The sequence below is a fragment of the Nesoenas mayeri genome (assembly GCF_963082525.1).
Source record: "Nesoenas mayeri genome assembly, chromosome: 1".
Lineage (NCBI taxonomy): Eukaryota > Metazoa > Chordata > Aves > Columbiformes > Columbidae > Nesoenas > Nesoenas mayeri.
Genome location: NC_137541.1, coordinates 182,762,950 through 182,781,727, shown reverse-complemented (window position 1 = coordinate 182,781,727; position 18,778 = coordinate 182,762,950). Strand labels below are relative to the sequence as shown.

General features: G+C 40.0%; 1 protein-coding gene across 1 annotated transcript; it reads left to right on the top strand.

Moving 5' to 3' along the window:
- Positions 1 to 1,172: 1,172 nt before the first annotated feature.
- Positions 1,173 to 17,301, top strand: CPB2 (carboxypeptidase B2; the record flags this gene model as incomplete). Its single annotated transcript, XM_080363776.1, has 11 exons — positions 1,173 to 1,243; positions 5,018 to 5,093; positions 7,710 to 7,834; positions 7,926 to 8,034; positions 8,571 to 8,672; positions 9,226 to 9,330; positions 11,764 to 11,880; positions 12,975 to 13,065; positions 14,832 to 15,034; positions 16,908 to 16,992; positions 17,117 to 17,301. 11 exons carry the CDS (start codon positions 1,173 to 1,175, stop codon positions 17,299 to 17,301), a joined length of 1,269 nt encoding a protein of 422 aa, XP_080219902.1.
- Positions 17,302 to 18,778: the final 1,477 nt, after the last annotated feature.

The following is an 18,778-nucleotide window of genomic DNA, read 5'->3' as shown; positions in this document are numbered from 1 at the left end:
CTGGAACAAAACCATGTTGTGTTTCTGGGGACCACTCACCTGAAAAACCTTTTATATCAGACAGCATGGATGAAACTGTCCCAGATTTGGTTCCCTCATTCTGTACCCACACAAGATGCCCAGCCAAGGGATGGCATTAGGGTGGGTCTGATGCTGGAGACGAAAATGAGCTGTTCTCTACATATCATAGCGGCATTTTCTAAGCAGAGCCATGCCCTGAACTGTTATGTTGCTGTGTGGAAGAAGGGTACTTGGATCATGTAATAAGCCTGTAATGACCTAGGAAAGTTGGATTTACTGTTCCAACACAGAACATTTATGGAGATCATCTATTCTGGACATGTCAAATTCATTCAGCTTTTCTGGACAACCGCGGGTAGAAATATAGGTGGTAAATCTTAGGACACACCAAAAAAAATAATAATGAGATGAAGAGTTACCAGTAATTTTTCTTGAAAAGCTAACCCAGTATAACATATGGAAAATACATGGATGTCAGACTATTACAGAAAAGAGGACATGGAGCAATCTGAAATCCTTGGATGGACTGGGTGTTAACCAAAGAGGTAGAAGCCAGCTGCAGAAGACGGAGACCTGGTTGGTGTGCTCCATCCTGAGCTAGAGGAATGGCTCTCAATAGCAAAAAAAGTATCACATCTCACTTTCTCCTCATTTTGTCTGCTAGCAAACAACAGCATAAGAAGCTTTCCTGCTCAGGATTTTTCCATTTGGACTTAATAACCCCATCCCCACTCTTCTAAGCAAGCTTCACCCTTGGCAGTGATGTACTATATGAGTGCTGAATGCAGAGCAAGCTGCTGGGCCTCTGTAAATATTAGAGGATCACAAAAACTTTGCACTTGCTGTTCTTTCTTATATCCAAGGTTTGTAGCTACAATGAAATGACACAAAGGCTGAGACAACAAAGTGACTTGTCAATATGAAAATGTCCAAAACATACCTTAACTTTTAGTGGATGAGTGACATTGATACGAGCAGGACCTCCCTGGGGAGCTCTGTCATATTGACTTAGCCACCAGGAGCTTGGGGTTGAGGGGAGCGACTGTATTAAATTTTAACCACTCTTTAAATAACATTTTTGAAATCAATAATGTGGGTCCTGAACCCTTGGCTTTCCAATTGCATTTAATTTCATTGTGGGTGCCATTAAGATGAAGTTTTACCTGCTCTTTTTTATTCTGCTTATCTGGATTCAGGAGAAGCATGTCTTCACTCTTCCAAGGTAAATATCTGCTGGTGCTACTTGGCTTTTAGCATGTGTTGAGTGGGACAGGGAAAGTACTGAAGCAAAATAACTCCAAGTTGCATAAGAAAACATTTGGCAAAGGCTGACATTTATTTATTGCTCTTGTAATTGGATATGTGGTTCAATTTAACATATAGATGGTGGAGGCAATGAAATTATTCGAAGTCTTCTTTGCATCCATAAATTCTATGTTTTTAATCATATTAAAACAATTCTTTTCAGTCTAAGTGCAAATCAATTCTGTTCATTCAGTGTTTTTGAATGCCAATAAAGGGCATTCTGAAACTTAATGGGAAAAAAAAAATTTACTTCATTTGCCTTAAAACAAGACCTTAAATGAATTACTTCTTGAGGTAGAGAGAGAAACCATTTCAGAAAGTACTAACAATCTGTTTTCTTTCTAAAGCAGATTTTATGATTGTTTTTCCAGCCATAAATCATTTTTGAATACCCATTTGGTATTTGTACAATGTTTCAGAAGCAGCTTTATTGTTACCTATCAATAAACTTCAGAAATGCCCTGAAACCAAATGCTTTCTTAAAACATGAGAACATATGTCAGAGATGAAGACAGGCGAAGTGCTTTTATTTTCTACATGTACAGCTGTTTAGAAACCTAAAATGTTTTAATAGGTAGAACTAGAAGGATAAGCCTCTCATGTGGTCATATTAAGCAGGCTGAACAACCTACAAGAATCACAATTAAACACAACCTGCGCCCAGGACTGAAATACCTACACAAATAATAGTGAATTATGTCTCGCAGCCCTTCTGCAGCTCCCTACCACACGCCAGTGGCAGACCTGTGACAGATGAACACCAGTGAGTTCATGGCTTAAAAACAGGATCTTTCATCTCTGTGCTAAAATCGTATTTTGTTGTGCGTTGCTATGGAAGTGTGAGGGTTACAGTTCGGGGACAGTTAAGCAAGTTTTTAGTGAATTCAGTGGAGCAATATTGCTCTATGCTACTTGAAGGTTCATTCACTTCATGTTTAAATAAAACACTGAACATCTGACCCTTACAGAACAATATAGCATTTCCCACTGGAAAGCATAAGTCTATGTCTCCCAACCCTTGTTATGAAAATGGCTAAAATAATGAGATTTTAAAGGTGATATATTACATCTGACTTTTCACTTTTATTTGAGTGCTAGTGTTGCAGGATTTAATGGTCATGTATTAAAGCTTCCCTTTGCAAGGTGATATATAGCATGATTACTGCATCTGGACTTCTAAAAATAAAAATACTGAACATTGTGAGTCTTGTGAAAAAGAACTGATGGCACTTGAAAGACGCCAAGCTCACTTTTAGGGAAGGGGCAAATCTGGGGGCTGTTGGAGAGCCAGCACAGTGGGAGAAAAGAGAGCACACAGGCAGACATCTGTGCTCCAGGCAAACAAACAGTTTACACAGTCCAGAGGACAGGAGAAGATGCTGGTAGCACTCTTCTAGTGACACTGCCTGCTGAGAGCCAGGGAAAGATGGTCAGCTGGAGACAAGTAGGGAGGCCTCTCTTCTGGAGATGTCAGTCTCCAGAAGGAAGTTGGAAGGTTTAAACGAAGCCAGGCAGGGAGACACATCTCTGCTGATGCCTTGTTTCTGTGGGCCTGTGTGCTATGTGATGCTGATGACCTTCCTAGTGACTGAGAAATGCAATGGAGAGGTGAAGAGACTGAAACACCTGCAGAGAACTGGCACTGATTTGTGTCTATCTGTGAGATGGTGGCCAGGCCCATGGAAGGGATTCATCTGACTATACAGGCTTTCTGCATAGGAGCAAGTCCTCTTCATCTTCCTGTTCAGCTAGTGGAGAAAAATACATGTATTTACATTACAATTCATTCAAGTTTATCACACACATCTAAACTAGCTCAGGTTAACCGGACCCTGAAAGTGTCTGTTTCTTTATGAAGAGATTGACTAGCTCAGATGAAGGTATCAAAACCATGAAAAATGAACTGTAATGCATCCCACTCTGTCACAGTTACAGGATAAGACCTGAGCATGGTAGTGTGGGGGTGACAGCTGGATATCTACTTACCCAGAAATAAAAGGAAGAGGGAAAAAAAGATGTGGAACAGTGATAGAGTCCAGTGACAACCTGGCAGAAAATTGGAGGAGGGGAATGAGAGGGATCTTCTTAAGGCCAAACTCAAAGAACAACTGGGGAAGCAGGGCATGAGGACAGAAATTGAAAGAAAAGGTGTGTTCAAGATGAATGTGTCCAGCCATACCAGGGCAGTAGACAGGGCAAGGAAGCTGAAGGTGGAGGGTTGGACCTGAGATCATACAGGAGGCAAAAATTAGCACTTTTGAATGGGTGTTTCATAACAAGAGTGCAGCAGAAGACAGATGAAAGAAGGTGTAATGTCAAATTGAACTAGAGGAACTGAGAAGCCCAACAATTACAAATTCAGTTGTTAAGACTCCCCATGTTAAGCATGACTACAAGAGCAAGGTCAGAACTTGGATCAGCCTATTCAGCGTATTCAGGTCCTATCAACAAGAGCTATAGAGCAATTGCTGCTACTACGAGCCCAGCACTTACCACACTCCACTGAAATACTTGTGCAACAAACAGTGGGGTACAAGTACCTAATAGCTTCCTCATGATGGTACTCTCAGGCAGTGGGACCCATAGGATGGAAACAGATGCAGCAGACCTTTTCTGATCTCCCCTGTGAAAAGTCTCCCCCAGGTATGAGAAGACACCTTCACTTTTAAAGTAGCCCCAAACACAAGCTTTGGAGTACGCTTACCTAAAGAAACAGGCAAACTGCCAAACCTGCCCATCCCTGATTGCTTTTTGATGCTCTGTCAAATGATGGTGGAGGCAAAAATGGGGCTGGCATATTGTTGGTTCTGCATGAGAAACAACAGTGATTGCTTGGAGCCTGGCTAAAAGTAGAAAAGATGAATCACCTCATTGCCAGATGCTGTCAGGTCTCTGCTTGAAATCAGTCACAACAACGAGTTGTGACAATCACGTTATGCAGCTTGAAAACACTAGTTTTGAGAGCCTTGCCTGTTTTCTTTTCAGAACATCCTCTGCAGGCAGGGCTGGCAGGGCCTTCCACAGCGCCTGGTTTATGCACGGCTACCATCTCCACATGATGAGAAGGCCGAGAGCCACTCCAGCCCAGAAAATAGGAATAGGGTTCTGACGTTCCCCTGAATATCCTCCTTCTACAAACAAAAATTATTTTCATTATCTATCCAATGCAATTTTGAACTACACGGCTTGCAGGGCACTGAAGATCAGGACTGGATTTACAATGGCAAAGTGGTATTTTTGCTTTCCAGAAAGTGAATTTAACTTCTGTCACCAATGGTGGGGTCAGGCGTGGATTAGTTGGCAAGGGCCATCTCATGTACAGTGTCACTGGACCACGGGTTTCCAGTAGAAGTGGAATTTAAGTTACTGGGCAAAGAAAGGGAGGACAGTGCTGGATTAGCTGGGCCTGGCAGCTGTTGTGCCAGTGCCAGCTCCCAGGAGTAATCTCAGAGCCCAGCAGTAGATATTGGCCACCAAAGCCATGCACCAGCTTTTTCATGGATTTTACTGACTGGCAGAAGCAGAGGCTGGAACGGGGCTCAGCGTCTTTGTTATTGAATCTGCTTCAAGTTCATGGCAGCCGAAACAGGGAATACAAAAAATGCCAAGCCTGCTCCTGTACTTTTGTGTGACCTAGAGTAGTTCCAAGGACCTGTTCTTTACCTAAATACCACCTTTTTTTTTTTTTCAGGGATGTAGTTTTGTGGGCTCTCCCACAAACAGACCAACAGGTTGAAGCCTTTCAAGATTTACTGAACACCACTGAGGTAAACACTCCCACTGCCTCTCTGGTCTCTAGGCCAAATTCTTTCAGCTAAGTGCACTAATACTGCTCTCCCCCTAGAGAAAGATTAGCCTACTTTTATTCATTTGTCCTAGTACAGCAACCCAGCAAATGCTTGATTTTCATTGTTCCACTACCTTCTGATTTACCCGAGGAGTTCCCTCCTTCACAGTGTTATAGTAGGGTGTTGTATCAGAGCTCAGATTTCTGCAATTGATTTTGTGTAAGAAAACACTGCAAAACTGGCGAAGCACAAACATACAGTAAGTAAAAACTCTTTTGCTACGGAACCTCAGCACTTTAGACCAATGCAACCTTGACCTATATGACCTGCACAGCTTTGAAGACCAGGACTGAACTTCTGTGGTATTTTTCTTAAAGCAGCATTTAGAAGATAAAAATCTCTTTAAGCAATACTCTTTTTTTTAATAACTTTTAGCTGTTGTTAGAGAACATTTGATTAAAATGAGGCACGTCTTCCTCTTCAAAAGCATTTTCCCAGTCACATGCAGTCTGAAGCCAACACTCAGCAACAAAGGTGTAACCACTCCCTCAACCAACATAATTTACAGGATGATTGAGGATGTGTCTCAGATTACAAAAAGCTTTTAACAGTGCCCATGCCCAGTCTTTGTCTTTCTTGGCTCCTATTCATTTTATACCCACCTCAAGACCCTACTAGTCTTCTCCTGTTCTTCCCAGCATCTCTGATCCTTCCCTTAAGTTCACACAAATCTTGATAACCTTCCTTACTGTTTTCCACCTCCATATGTCAACTCACATATCCATCTCCTTTGCTGTACCAAAATAAATCTCCCCTTCTCCACCCTTTCCTCACTACTGTCAGTCTTTACTTTCTTGTGCACAGGAGCCCCAAGAAGCCATGAAGAACAGCTGCAGCATGTTCAGTGTAGACAGAGCATGTGGTGGTTTCCATTAAGTCACTCGTGAATATGTAAGCTGAACATTTTTCAAGGGTTATAAACTAGCCATTTTTTTCCATGGCTATGAATTGAGCAAATTACAAAAAGAGAAGAGAAAGGAAATGAGAGAAGGAAAGCAAAAGGAAAGGGAATGGGAAAGGGAAGACACAACAAAATGTAATGGTTACAATCTAGCAAAATAGAAGCAATTGAAAATTATCCTCTTACAAGAAGAATTATCAGGCTAATTATAGGTGCTATTCCTGCAAAAGTTGGAAAGCAAAATCCTAAAACAAAGGAAATACTTTGTTCTTACAGCACACACATCACATCAGAAAACCCAGATACAGGAAGACTGACAACAGGGTCTTTTATAGCTGCTCCTGGGGCAGTACTGACCATCGCTGCTGATGAGTAAAGAGACCAATAATCATGTGTATTATTTAAGTTTCCCATCTACCCTCATTCATTGCTTTTCTGCCACCTCAGCTGCATCAATGCGGAGTTCCTTAGTTTTTCTTATTCTCTATTAAAATGATACCTATGCCAACTAAATCTGCACTGGTGCACATCAGTGCAGACAGCAGGCTAGCCAGGGCAACAGGGGAGCTAAGCATCCAGGTTGCTTCTCTGGGTTTCCCAAAAAATGCTGAGCCAGCAATGCTGTCCCTACCCTGCCAATGATGTCCGAGATGGCCACACTAAGGCTAGCTCAGCCATTTTTATAGCACGCTGCAGTAACACAGCCAGGGTCCAAAAGTTCTACAATTGATTATCCCAAAGTCTTGATTAAAAGCATGGAGGAGTTTTCTGTATGAATTTGAGGCACGTTCTCTGAGAAATGGGTGAGGTAAACGGTTGATAGCTGACACATGCCTGCAAACATGGGGCCCTAGGTTGAATACAATATTCCTAGTGCAACTGCACCAGAAAGGAAAAAAAAAAACAACAAACAACCTATTGTCCGGCAACTCCATGATTAATTGCTTAAAAAATGCATCCAAGAATTATGCCAGCGTTTTCCACATTGTAAATTCATGCTTAATTTTCTGCTTGCTGTCACCCCTAGATCTTCTGGTATTATTGTTTCTAAAGTTTCAGTCTTTTATTGAATATGTTGGCTTCTGATTTTATTATTGTAAAAGATTTAATTTTACCAAGAAGAATCTAATTTTCTCATTTTCCTCCCGTTTCTAATCTCTGCATTGCTGCTTCAACTTGACTTATATCCAAACCCCTCCTGGCATTTATTTCCTCCCTGATCAAAGTAATCAGCGAATACAATAACTACAAAGACTGGTCTGATCTTCATTAATTCTCCAAATACCCTCAGGGAAAATAACTCTCAGCAGCCTTTAAAACACGTAAGATTAACTGGCTAAACACATCTATTATACTAGAAATACTATCTCAGAAAAGGTTATTTTCCTGTCTTTGTTCTTCATTTATGAATTTATGTGCAGAAGTCATTATAAACATTTCTTAAATACTAACACTTCATTTATAGCAGAAGCAGAATGCTATAGCACAACACAGGGGACATTAAACTGCTTGTTACAAGTGGTATCTTAAATTGAAAACATAAGCCTTGATTATTTTCAAAATACTTATGTTAAATGTTAAGATGTTTTCTTTCCCTGGTAAAAAAAATATAATTATTTTTTGAAACCTTGCAGGTCATTCTCTGGCAACCTGTTGTGGTTGAAAACATCGAGAAGGACAGAGAAGTCCATTTCTATGTCAGGGCATCCAGTGTAAATAGCATAAAAGCTCAGTTAAGGCAACTGGCCATCCAACACAAGTATGTATTTTTTATTTCTTGTCATGAATGTTTCTGTAAAGTTGTTTGTCATTTATTTAACAGAAGGTCATGCTCTTTCTTTGTTATTCAGAGTCTTGATGGGAGATGTTCAAGGACTTATTGAAAAGCAGACTATCAATGACACAGTCAACCCACGCAGATCTTCATCGTATTATGAAAACTACCATTCCATGAAAGAAGTAAGATATTTTTGTTGTAATCCTCTGTAGATTCAAGGGGTGAAATTTGTCTCATGGTTCAGAATGGAGATATGGAAAAAAATCACGAACAGGTAAATAATTACCATTGTATTGCTCAACTGCTGAGAGCTGTGTTTACTGTAATGACTTCAGAGAGAAAGAATGAAGCACCAGACAAAATCTCTCATACATGTATCGCCTCAAACTGCCATTCAAGTGCAGCCAACACAGAAGCAAAATGAAGTCGTAAAATAACATATAAATACTTAAAACATTAAATTGAAAATAACTTAACCAAATATTAATAGAACTAAGAAGGGATTTCGGGGCTATACTGGGACTGTGTTGTGACTGTATCTTACTGTTTATTTTAAGACAAATCAGAGTCAGGTAAGTGGTCTGAATCACTAGTTTTTATTTCTCATCAGCTACAGAGGCAGGATTTGGGGAGGAAGAATGAATGTAAGTCTAGACTACTTTCAGGGATGAAGGAAAACAACAGAGAGAAGATATATTGACTAACTTCAACCTTGCAGATATATCATTGGATGGAAGAAATAGTGAAAGCCCATTCTGACCTCCTCCAGAAAATATATATTGGATCATCATATGAAAAACGACCGCTTTATGTTCTGAAGGTATAGATGTGACTTACTGCAAAATCTTTCCAAGTATTAATGTAAGCAAGCAATAAGGTTTGGTCAGAACACATTCTTAAATCTATACTTAGTATGCATATTTTTGTGGTTTTTAGAAGTTTCTTGAGTTCTTCTGGTAAGGTGCAGTACCTTTGCAAAGGCATTTGGCCACAATAGGTTCCTTGTTGGGTCACAAAGAAGTTATCACATGTAGGCCATCATCCAAAGGCATGAAATACTGGCATGGTAGATACTCTCCTCTGTTGACAATGAAGCCAATCCAGTTTGTTGCTCTGCATAGTTGGTGATATACTCTCTCGACCTCAGGTGTTGCTGCAGTCCTGGTGTCTAGGTTAGGAGCTTGCTGCGAGCAGCCTGAGGATGAATGACTGCACACAAATGTGCCTGAAAGCAGCATCCTGGCCCAGGATCAGCCTAAGCTCTCTCTGCAAGACAGATGCTTCATCTTCCATCTTGGTTACCCTTTTCACTTCCACTTTTATGTGTTATACTTTACAGTGGTGACATTTCAATCCAATTTCTCTTTTGTCAGCTTTCTAAAAGCCCAGAAAAATCCAAAAGTGCCATATGGATTGACTGTGGTATCCATGCAAGAGAATGGATTTCTCCTGCTTTTTGCCTCTGGTTCATAGGCCATGTGAGTAGATAATCATATCTGATTACCATTTTCAAAGCAAAGCAAAAAATCTTGATGTCATTTACCTTTTCTGTCCAATTGTGCTCTAAGCTCCATAAAATCATAATCCATTTACTTCCACAACGCCAACACATGAGATTTGTGCCTAAGCTGCATATGTAGCAGTGAGCATGTTTGCATGTACGTGTGTGTCAGCAGACGGAGGTGTGTGAGAGACAGAAAGTCATATGGATTGAATGGAAAAGAGCTCAGATGTATTCTCAAGTACTAAAGAAACTTCAAAGTATGTGCAGCAAATTCAATGGAAATGTTCATGGTTATGAATGGTCAGGGATGGACATGGCATGCCAGGAAAAGCAAGTATTTGATCACCTACTAGGGGCATGTCTATATTGGCACATGGATTCAGAGAATGATCTTGGCTCTGGGTCATGCAGCACGTGGTGTCTCATGCCCATACTACTGCAGATAGCACTGCCTAGAGTAGATCAGAGGACACCCAGAGTGAAGCTCAAACTGTACTACGAGCCTTGGTTCTTCTCTATGTGTCTTCCTAGAGCTATAGGTACTCCACCTTTGCCTGCTCCAGACCTGGCATAGCTCCACACCAGAATGCACACCAGCAATTTCTACTTAGCATTTGCTGTAATGTGTTACCTTCTGCTGTACCTGCTGCTACTCCTCCTCCTCCTCTTCCTTCCTCCTCATTTTCTATTTGTACTCCTGCTTTTTACAGAGTCTGCCTCATTCAAAGAATGAAGTCACACAAGCCACCTTCTTCTGAAGGTACCACCCCTGCTAGAGACACCCTCATTTCAGACCTCCAGAACAACTGCCAGCCACACTCACAGTACCAGCTCATGGAAGCTAGTAAATCACTGATGGGATGAGACTATAATATGGGCTTAGCCGGACCCACCTTAATGTGCAGCTGCAGACTGATGGTCCCATCCGATCTGTAATATCTTTAATATATATGCTGCTCAGGGCAGTGAACAATGGTATGCCAAAACGGTTTTCACTCAGATCTTAACATAAGTTGCCTTGGTCTTTTTGAATTTAAGGAATCTCTGTTCAGCTCATCATGCTGAGCTGCTGGCCCACTTCCTAGTATGGACCAGGAAAAGGCTCCTAAAGCCCTCCTGGCCCAGATAAGGTTGCCCAGAGAAACAACATAACTGAGTCCTTGGAACACAAATTATGGTTTAGCCATGATGGAACTAAGTAATGATGATGATGATGGTAATAACAACAATCATAATAATAAATGTGTTTATTTCTGTCCTCAGACACAATTATAAAACCACAACTACTATAACATTTGAAAGGAGATTGCAGGAGTTAGGGATGGATACAGCTGAATGTACCTTGTGACCCACTGATAATCCCAGCCTTCAAGGTACTATTTGAGAGAAATGCATTTGCCCTTTTCATGCTGCTCCAAATAATTACCAACTGTGCTGTCACTTTGTCAGTGACATGTCCCTGCAGCATTTTTCAGAAGTAACAAGCTGAACATTTAGGTTCTCCATCCTCTTGATCTAATTTACATCTTTTAAATTCAAGTTTTATTTCTACATCACTTCATGAAGTAACATTTTAAAATCTGACATTAATACACATCTGCACACACACACTAAAATCACTCTCTCTAGCAAATCCTAGGCTTTCTTTATAAGGGGTCCATACTTTATCATTTAATTTTCTTGTTAAGATTGTAGAAAGATTGACATTTCTCATTTAGTCAGAGAAAGTCCATTGCCTGAGGAAAACTAGGAAGGATTGAAAATGAAAGAAGATGGTTTAAATAAGGCATAAAGAAAAAACAGATATGATTAAGGACTTAGTCTATTCTAATAGTAACAAAACCACTTATCTGGGTTAAAATTTATCCCTGTGTTATGGACCAACAACCAAGTTTGGTATCTCTAAAGCCTTCAAATGGGCTGTGAAACAAAATTAGCAATGTAGATCTTACTGGCTCTTGGCACACAAATGCTCTGAACTCATAACGCAACCCAAAGAAATAACATTATATTCAGCAGCCATTTGAAATGTTACTTGTTATTTTGGGGCTTGTTTTATTTTATGCTACTTTTGTTATATTTTAATTCCCATCATTTATACAAGTAGCAAAAGCTCAAACCTTCCTATTAATAGGCTTTGACTCTTTCATGGCCTCTTGTTAACATTCAAAGACTGTAGTGAGTCTGACTGACTGTATCAGTTTGATTCCAGCCCTCTACCTGGCACTTCTAACCAAAGAGCTACTCTGCTATTTAGCAATTTTTGTGATGTGATGCGCCTCTATCAAGAGGTAGACTGGTCTAATAATTGCACAATAATTTTATATACAAAATTAGGTGCCTTTCTAGGAAGGCAAGAAAACCACGATTATGAATGCTTTTAATAAGTTTCCCCTGTCTTTTATAGGCAATCCATGTGCGTGAAAGAGATCAGACCATGACAACACTTCTGGAACACTTTGATTTCTACGTCATGCCTGTGATTAATGTGGATGGCTATGAGTACACATGGAGCCATCCCTCTGTACGTAGAGCTTTCCCAACAGGCTGTGCAATGTACTGATGTGCTGTTTACGGGAACTATCAGTGTGCATGCTTAGAGCATCATTTCCATCCTGGAGCTGCACACCCCAAACTCTTAATTTGTGCTTGGAATTTCTGCATCTCTGCACTTCTTCAACCACAAAAAACACTACACCTAATTGGCATTTGATCCACAGTACCTTTGTGACTTACAAACTGCTGGAAATGCATTTGGAAATGACAGAATCTCATCCTGGGAATTTAATGCTTCCAGATGTCAGGTAAAACCTGTGTCAGCCTTCAGCAGCAAGGTTACAAATACTGGCACAATCCAGCACAAGCTGAATAGCATGCTACAGCAGATAGAGCACAGCAAATAATTCACTCCTCCCTCCTGCAAGATAGCCCCATTCTCCGAGTACTTTTTGTCTGAGATAAATTGAGGTACAGCAGGTATCTTTTTTTTTTTTCCAGGATTTTATTTATTGGCTGAAAATTCCAAGTTGTTGAGATGACTCTTTGTTTTTTAGATCCTTCACTCATTTTTTTTTTTAAACAAAAAACAAACAAACAAACAAAACCAAAACCCAACCAAATGAAACACAGCAACAACAGCAACAAACCAAACCAACCAACCAACCAAATAAAAATAAAAACAACCGCAAAAAAACATCCTCCACTTTTTTTACTCATTCAGTCCTTAAGTGAGCTTGGCTCACATTTGGATAACTATACATATATACCTCAACAACTGCACACCAAATTTCCATCTTTCCATATGATGTCAGTTGGACCTGAACTCCAAAACTCCCCTAATTGGTCAAACATTATGTCTTCTCCCCTCCTCCTACAGTCAAAATCCATTGGAATCAGGGCAGATTTGACCCCTTTGTATCCTACCCAACATTCCTTTTTATCATACAGCCTTTCTGGCAATCAGATTGTGGTTTTTAATCTCCCTTGGTCTTTCGTCTTTTCATTGGCATGTGACCTGTAAAGGTACAAATGGGAAGTCACATTTAACTAATCAGTTACATGGTGCAACATTTGTCCCACCTTTTTCCCTGAACATGGCTTGTGTGTCTCTTTCCAAAGAATCGACTGTGGAGGAAGAGCCGCTCATCGCACGGTAACAGCAAGTGCATCGGTACTGATATGAACAGGAATTTTGATGCGCGCTGGTGTGGTATGACTGTTTCCTTCTTATTGTACTCCTGCCCTACTTTTAGGATTTAAAATCCTTTATTTGGAAAAAAATTTCGTTTACCATTTCACAATGTTGATAGAAAGACAGACACAGCCAAATACCTGTTATGAACCAGAGAATACTTCCCCAACCTGAGATGTTTTTTGTTGGGACCCAGGATTTTCCCTCCCCAGATGTCAGACTGGGGACTAACCTCTCCCAGCATGATAACAAGAGACAGAGGAACTGAGACCCTGGATCCTGTTCCTTTCATCACACCATGACACACTGGAAGAGGTGGCCCTTGCCATGTCACCCGATGTCTGTTGCACCACCCACTTGAGCAGATCCACTGTGTTGTACGAACTGATCACCTCAGTCATCCTTCTGTAACATCTAGCTGACCAAGATTTCTCAGCTCTCTGTGTTTGTTGTCAAGGCTATATCATGTTTACTTACCCACAGGCACTTTAGTACTTGGACAGGCTTTTAATAGTCTGCTACCCTGTAGATCACATCTGGCTTCACTCTGTACTGACACTAATGTTGTGCATGACTTTCAGTCATTTAAATCCATTGTTAAACAGGGAAAAAAGGTGTTTATTTACTATCCATGGCTATTATGTGGAGAAAACCACACTTCTTCTTCAGGCAAAAAATTATGAAGATGGGGACCAAACATTTAGATTTAAAAGCAATATTCAATATAAATATGTCATATAACCGGAACTCGGAGAAGTCTGAAGAAATAACAGCAAAAAAACCTCTTTGATACAGATACTAATTTGGTGAAGAACAATTGAGACACAGAAATGCTTTACAAAGAGCAGGAGAATACAGGTAGATTAGAAAATGTTTCTTCTATAAAGCAGTCTTTGAACAAAACGTACACTGGACAAAACAGAACACCTTACTTTAGTAAACAGAAGACTATTTATGCTGTTTTCAGCTATCCTATGCTTCTCTCTTAGACATGGTTGAAAACATAGAAGAGAGAAGCCTCGGCACCTTGTAGGGTCATTGGAGAGAATAAACCTTTTTGTACAGGTAAATCTAAGCACCAAAATCAGGTGCCTAGAATAACTTAAGCAGATGACTGTAAGGATCTCCTGAGGTTTCTCTTCATTTTAGCTACGCAGTCACTTAAATGTTCTAAACCAAATGTTCCTGTCTTTCTAATTAGCATCTTACAATTATTTACAAAATAATTTCCAAAAAGTTACAAAATTTATTAAAACATGAAGAGCCAACATTTAACACTAAGGATCCCAGTTGCTTCAAGAGAGTTATTTGGTCTTATTCTGAGGACATAAAAAATGGTGAATCTTAGTTGTCTTCCTGGTAACTTGTTCCAGTGTCTGGTTTTCCTCATTCTTAAAAACCTGGTACATTATTTTCAATTTGATTTGTGTTTCTTCAGCTTCCAATGGGCAGCTGGCTTTTCCCTGAGATAATTACTTAGAACTGCCTTTTTTCCTGTAGCACTTCTAGATTTTAAGAACAGATCTCACAACCTTGTTCTTGATGAATTTAAGACTTTTTATAGAGTCTGTGAATCATATTTTTCTTCTTCGCCATTTTTGAATAGTAGGTGAGAAATTCTAGTAGACTTGCACTGATTTCTGCAAGAATGGGAGCTCTTCCCACAGCATGGCAGAGTCCACAGTTTCTTGTGTGTCAACATCATACTTTACTCTTTCATTAGACAAACAGAAATGCAGAAGGGAAGAAGTTAAGGAGTAACAGTACACGCCCTTTTGTTACAGGGGAAGGAGCATCTCCCTACGAATGTCATGAGATCTACTGTGGACCTTACCCAGAGTCTGAGCCCGAAGTGAAAGCAGTGGCTCGCTTTATCAGAGACCACAAAGATGCCATTAAAGCATACATAACCATGCACTCTTACTCCCAGATGGTATTGTTTCCATATTCGTATACTATGGAAAAAAGCAAAGACCATGATGAGCTGGTAAGTCTTCCATCTCCTAAAGTTTTACATTTATTTCAGAACTTCTTACCCTGCTTGGCTAGGCTTGTAATAAGGGAGTTCCAGTGCTCTGAGGATCAATAATTAGGAAATAAGATTTCTCTTGATGTTCTTAAGAACTTAAAGAAGCCTGGGCTGGTCCAGCAGTGTGTAAATCAGCAAGCTTCTTCTGAAGACTATGGAAAAATGAAAATATCTGTTTCAGGTTGATAACACATCAACAATGCCCAATATGCTGAAGCTGCTGCTGAAAGGGCAGCTCATTTTTTTTTTGACACCTTGAAAGGATACTTGTACAAATTCCTGTTTGTGTTGTATAATTTACACAAACTCTGAAATTACCTGCGTGTGTAACTGAAAATATCCTCCACTTACCTAAGCAATGAGGTATGCTGGTGGACACTTGCTATTTTTATTAAAGAGTTTTCCTAGGGATAATTATTTAAGATGGTCCTAATGGTAGGATGGAAAACTTATAATGCTTCTGAAGAATCTTATGTTCTTGAGCCACCAAATCTCATGGTAAAAATCCTCCTAGAAGACAGAGTTCAAAATTTAAAAATTAGCTACTGCTTTTTCCCACTGAACATAAAACTCTGGTTTTGTCCAGATCTGGTAAGGACATACAGGCTAAAATGGGATTTGCTAACACAGAGTAATCAAGCCATAAGAGTAGGTGAACAGCTTAGTAATATTTTTCTTACGTAAAGACATCAAGTTCCCCAGCGCAAAGAATTCCTTTTCCAGCACTTCCTAGCCCACTTTTGGTGTATCCTAAACTCCGGTTGCTGAGGTAAAAAAATCTTCTATTTGCAGCAAAGTCTCCTTCCCAGAAGTAAGAAAGGAGCAGAAATTATATAAAGGGGACCAGAAAACAACTTCGCAGGCTTTGGGATTTGCCATATGGCAACACAGTGTATGTCTGAGGTGTACAGGTCACTTCCTATGTGACATGACATAAGCACAGACAGTAAGAAAGTTTCTAAGATATAGGACTGACATTTGCACACACTGGCAACAATTCATTTAGTGCTGGCATTGTTACTGCTTTTCAGATTTATGCATCTCCCTTAATATATTTTATTTTTTAAAAAACTTATTTAAAAAAATATTTTATTTGAAAAATAGAAGTTGTATAGATAAGGGGAATGCAAAAAGCACACAATTAATGCATTGGAAGCATCCTAGTTCATTACACAAACCCCCAGGCAGTCCAATATAGCATTTCCATTGGTAACTAGTGCCAGTGTGTTCAGAAGAAATGAAAAAAATCTAGTTGTGTAAATACGGAACAAACTAACCCCAAACAACATATATTCTTATGTTGTCTTAGTTCCTGTATAATTTCCTAAAAAAAAAGAAAAATAATTTATATACTGCATTAAAAAAATACAGTTGTGAACAGTAATAGTGCATTTGTGGCTCCTTCCCCATAAAGCAGAAAGAGATACAATACTTCTAGGCATTTAAGTCTTCTTCATGGCTTAAAAGCAGAATTCCCCCAATTAAAATATTTTTCTGCCGTTTTTGTCAATACAGCATAAATCAACAGTGACTTAAATACTGTGGTGGAAAAGAAAAAATAAGAGACAAGTGGGAACAAATGGTTTGACGATAGTTTGTTACCTGAAGTGAGTGGTAAGGTCCCATCTACATTTTTGTCTAGCTACAGCAGAAATGCAATCTGTAGCATGAGCATATTCTGAAAATTTTAACCACATTCTGTGGGTTTTCTAGAACCTTTTATATGTGTATTTAACTAGGCAAGATCCAGAGCACAGTGTAAATAAATCCTAACTGAACACATACTATTAGGACAAGGCTATAAAGCTGATAATGTTTTACTTAATTTCAGGAAAGTCTGGCAAAGAAAGCAGCTAAAGCTATAAAGAGGACAACAAAGAAAACTTATAGACCTGGTGCTGGTGCACAAACAATTTGTAAGTATGATTTTTACTACAAGTATGATAGCATATCCCTGCTAGAATCAGAAGATGGCTTTTGAACAGAAAACTGAAGTTCTGGTTTCAGGTAACTGATACCTACTTTCCCTTCTTCACTTAGATTTAGCTCCTGGAGGATCAGATGACTGGGCTTATGATCTTGGCATTAAATATTCTTTTACCATTGAGCTTCGGGACACAGGAACTTATGGATTTTTGCTTCCTCCTCAAGAAATTAAACCAACTTGCTTAGAAGCACTTTCTGCTGTCAAAGAGATAGCCCAACATGTTCTTCAAAATTTGTGATGTGGAATGTAATTTATTTCGGCATGACTGCATTTAGTTAGCTCAAATAATAATAAAAAAGCTTGCTACTTTATTAAAATTATTTTTAATAGACAAAAAAAAAGAGGATGACTGCATCCTCTACACTTCATTTTACAGTACATCAGATTTTTTCAACCATATTAATATACCTACACCTAAAATGACAGCTCAGTGTAGCTTCCTACGAGGACAGCAACACAGATGGTAACAGTGCTGCAAATACAATTTCCCAGCACTTAATACTCAAGTACACATTAAAAAACTGCATGGAAAAAGTTATCTTGCACCAGGAGGTGTTGGTCCATTACAGTCCCCGTAAGAAAGACTCTCAGACTCTGTAAGGTATCATTTAAAATGTTATTTATTAGACATAATGCTATACGGGGGAAATGGCATAGATAATCTTATGTCCATCTAGGTGGTGGCAACCCCAGGTGGTGTAGCATCAAATGGGCCTCTGATTGACATGTGGCATGCTGGGCAGACTCCATCCATAGAAGAAATCCCTCCATTTCAGTCAAGCTATTATAGGACTACCTTATCAGAAAACAACCCTGTTCATCATTTCCACTGTCAAACAGAAAGGATGTTCACATGAGAACTTCTTGCTGCACGTTTAGGTAGAGGCAAGGACACAGAAGTGTCCAAATCACTGATATCAAGTAGGAGCTGCCCAAAGGCTCCTCTGCTACAATTACCTGGCTAAGTTTATTCATCCTGTGGTCAAGGGTTTGTGCAGCAGAACATAGGCCAGGCTGATTATGTAGCAAAGCACAGGACCAGCCTAGTTCAACTCAGGTTCGCCTGGGTGAGCAACTCTTCCACATACAGTCATCCCCTGGTCAGGACCAATAAAAGTCTAAAGACAAGCTGTCATCATGCTGGCATGCTCATTAAATGTGAGAATGGAGCTGAGGATGAGACCCAGACAGAGATCCTTGCTAGAGGGAAGGGATGCCATCCAGAGGGACCTGGACAGATCTTGAGAAGTGGGCCTACCTGAACCTCATGATGTTCAACAAGGCCAAGTGCAAGGTCCTGCAGCTGGGTCAGGGCAAAGCCCAGGCAATACATGCTGAGAGATGAAGGGGTTGCAAGCAGTCCTGTGAGAAGGACTCGGGGGTACCAGTAGAAGAAAAATTGGACATGAGCCAGCAATATGTCTTTGCAGCCCAGAACGCCATTTGTGTCCTAGGCTGCATGAACAGCAGTGTGGCATCAGATTGAGGGAGGTGAGATTCCATTTGGAGTCCTGCATCCAGCTCTGGGGTCCTCAGCACAGGAAAGACAAGGACCTGTTGGAGAGGGTCAAGAGGATGCCACAAAGACAGTCAGAGGGCTGGAGCAGCTCTGCTGTAAGGACAGGCTGAGAGAGTTGGATTGTTGGACCTGGAGCAGGCTTCAGGGAGACCTTATTGCAGCATTTCAGGACTTAAAAGGGGGATTATAAGAAAGA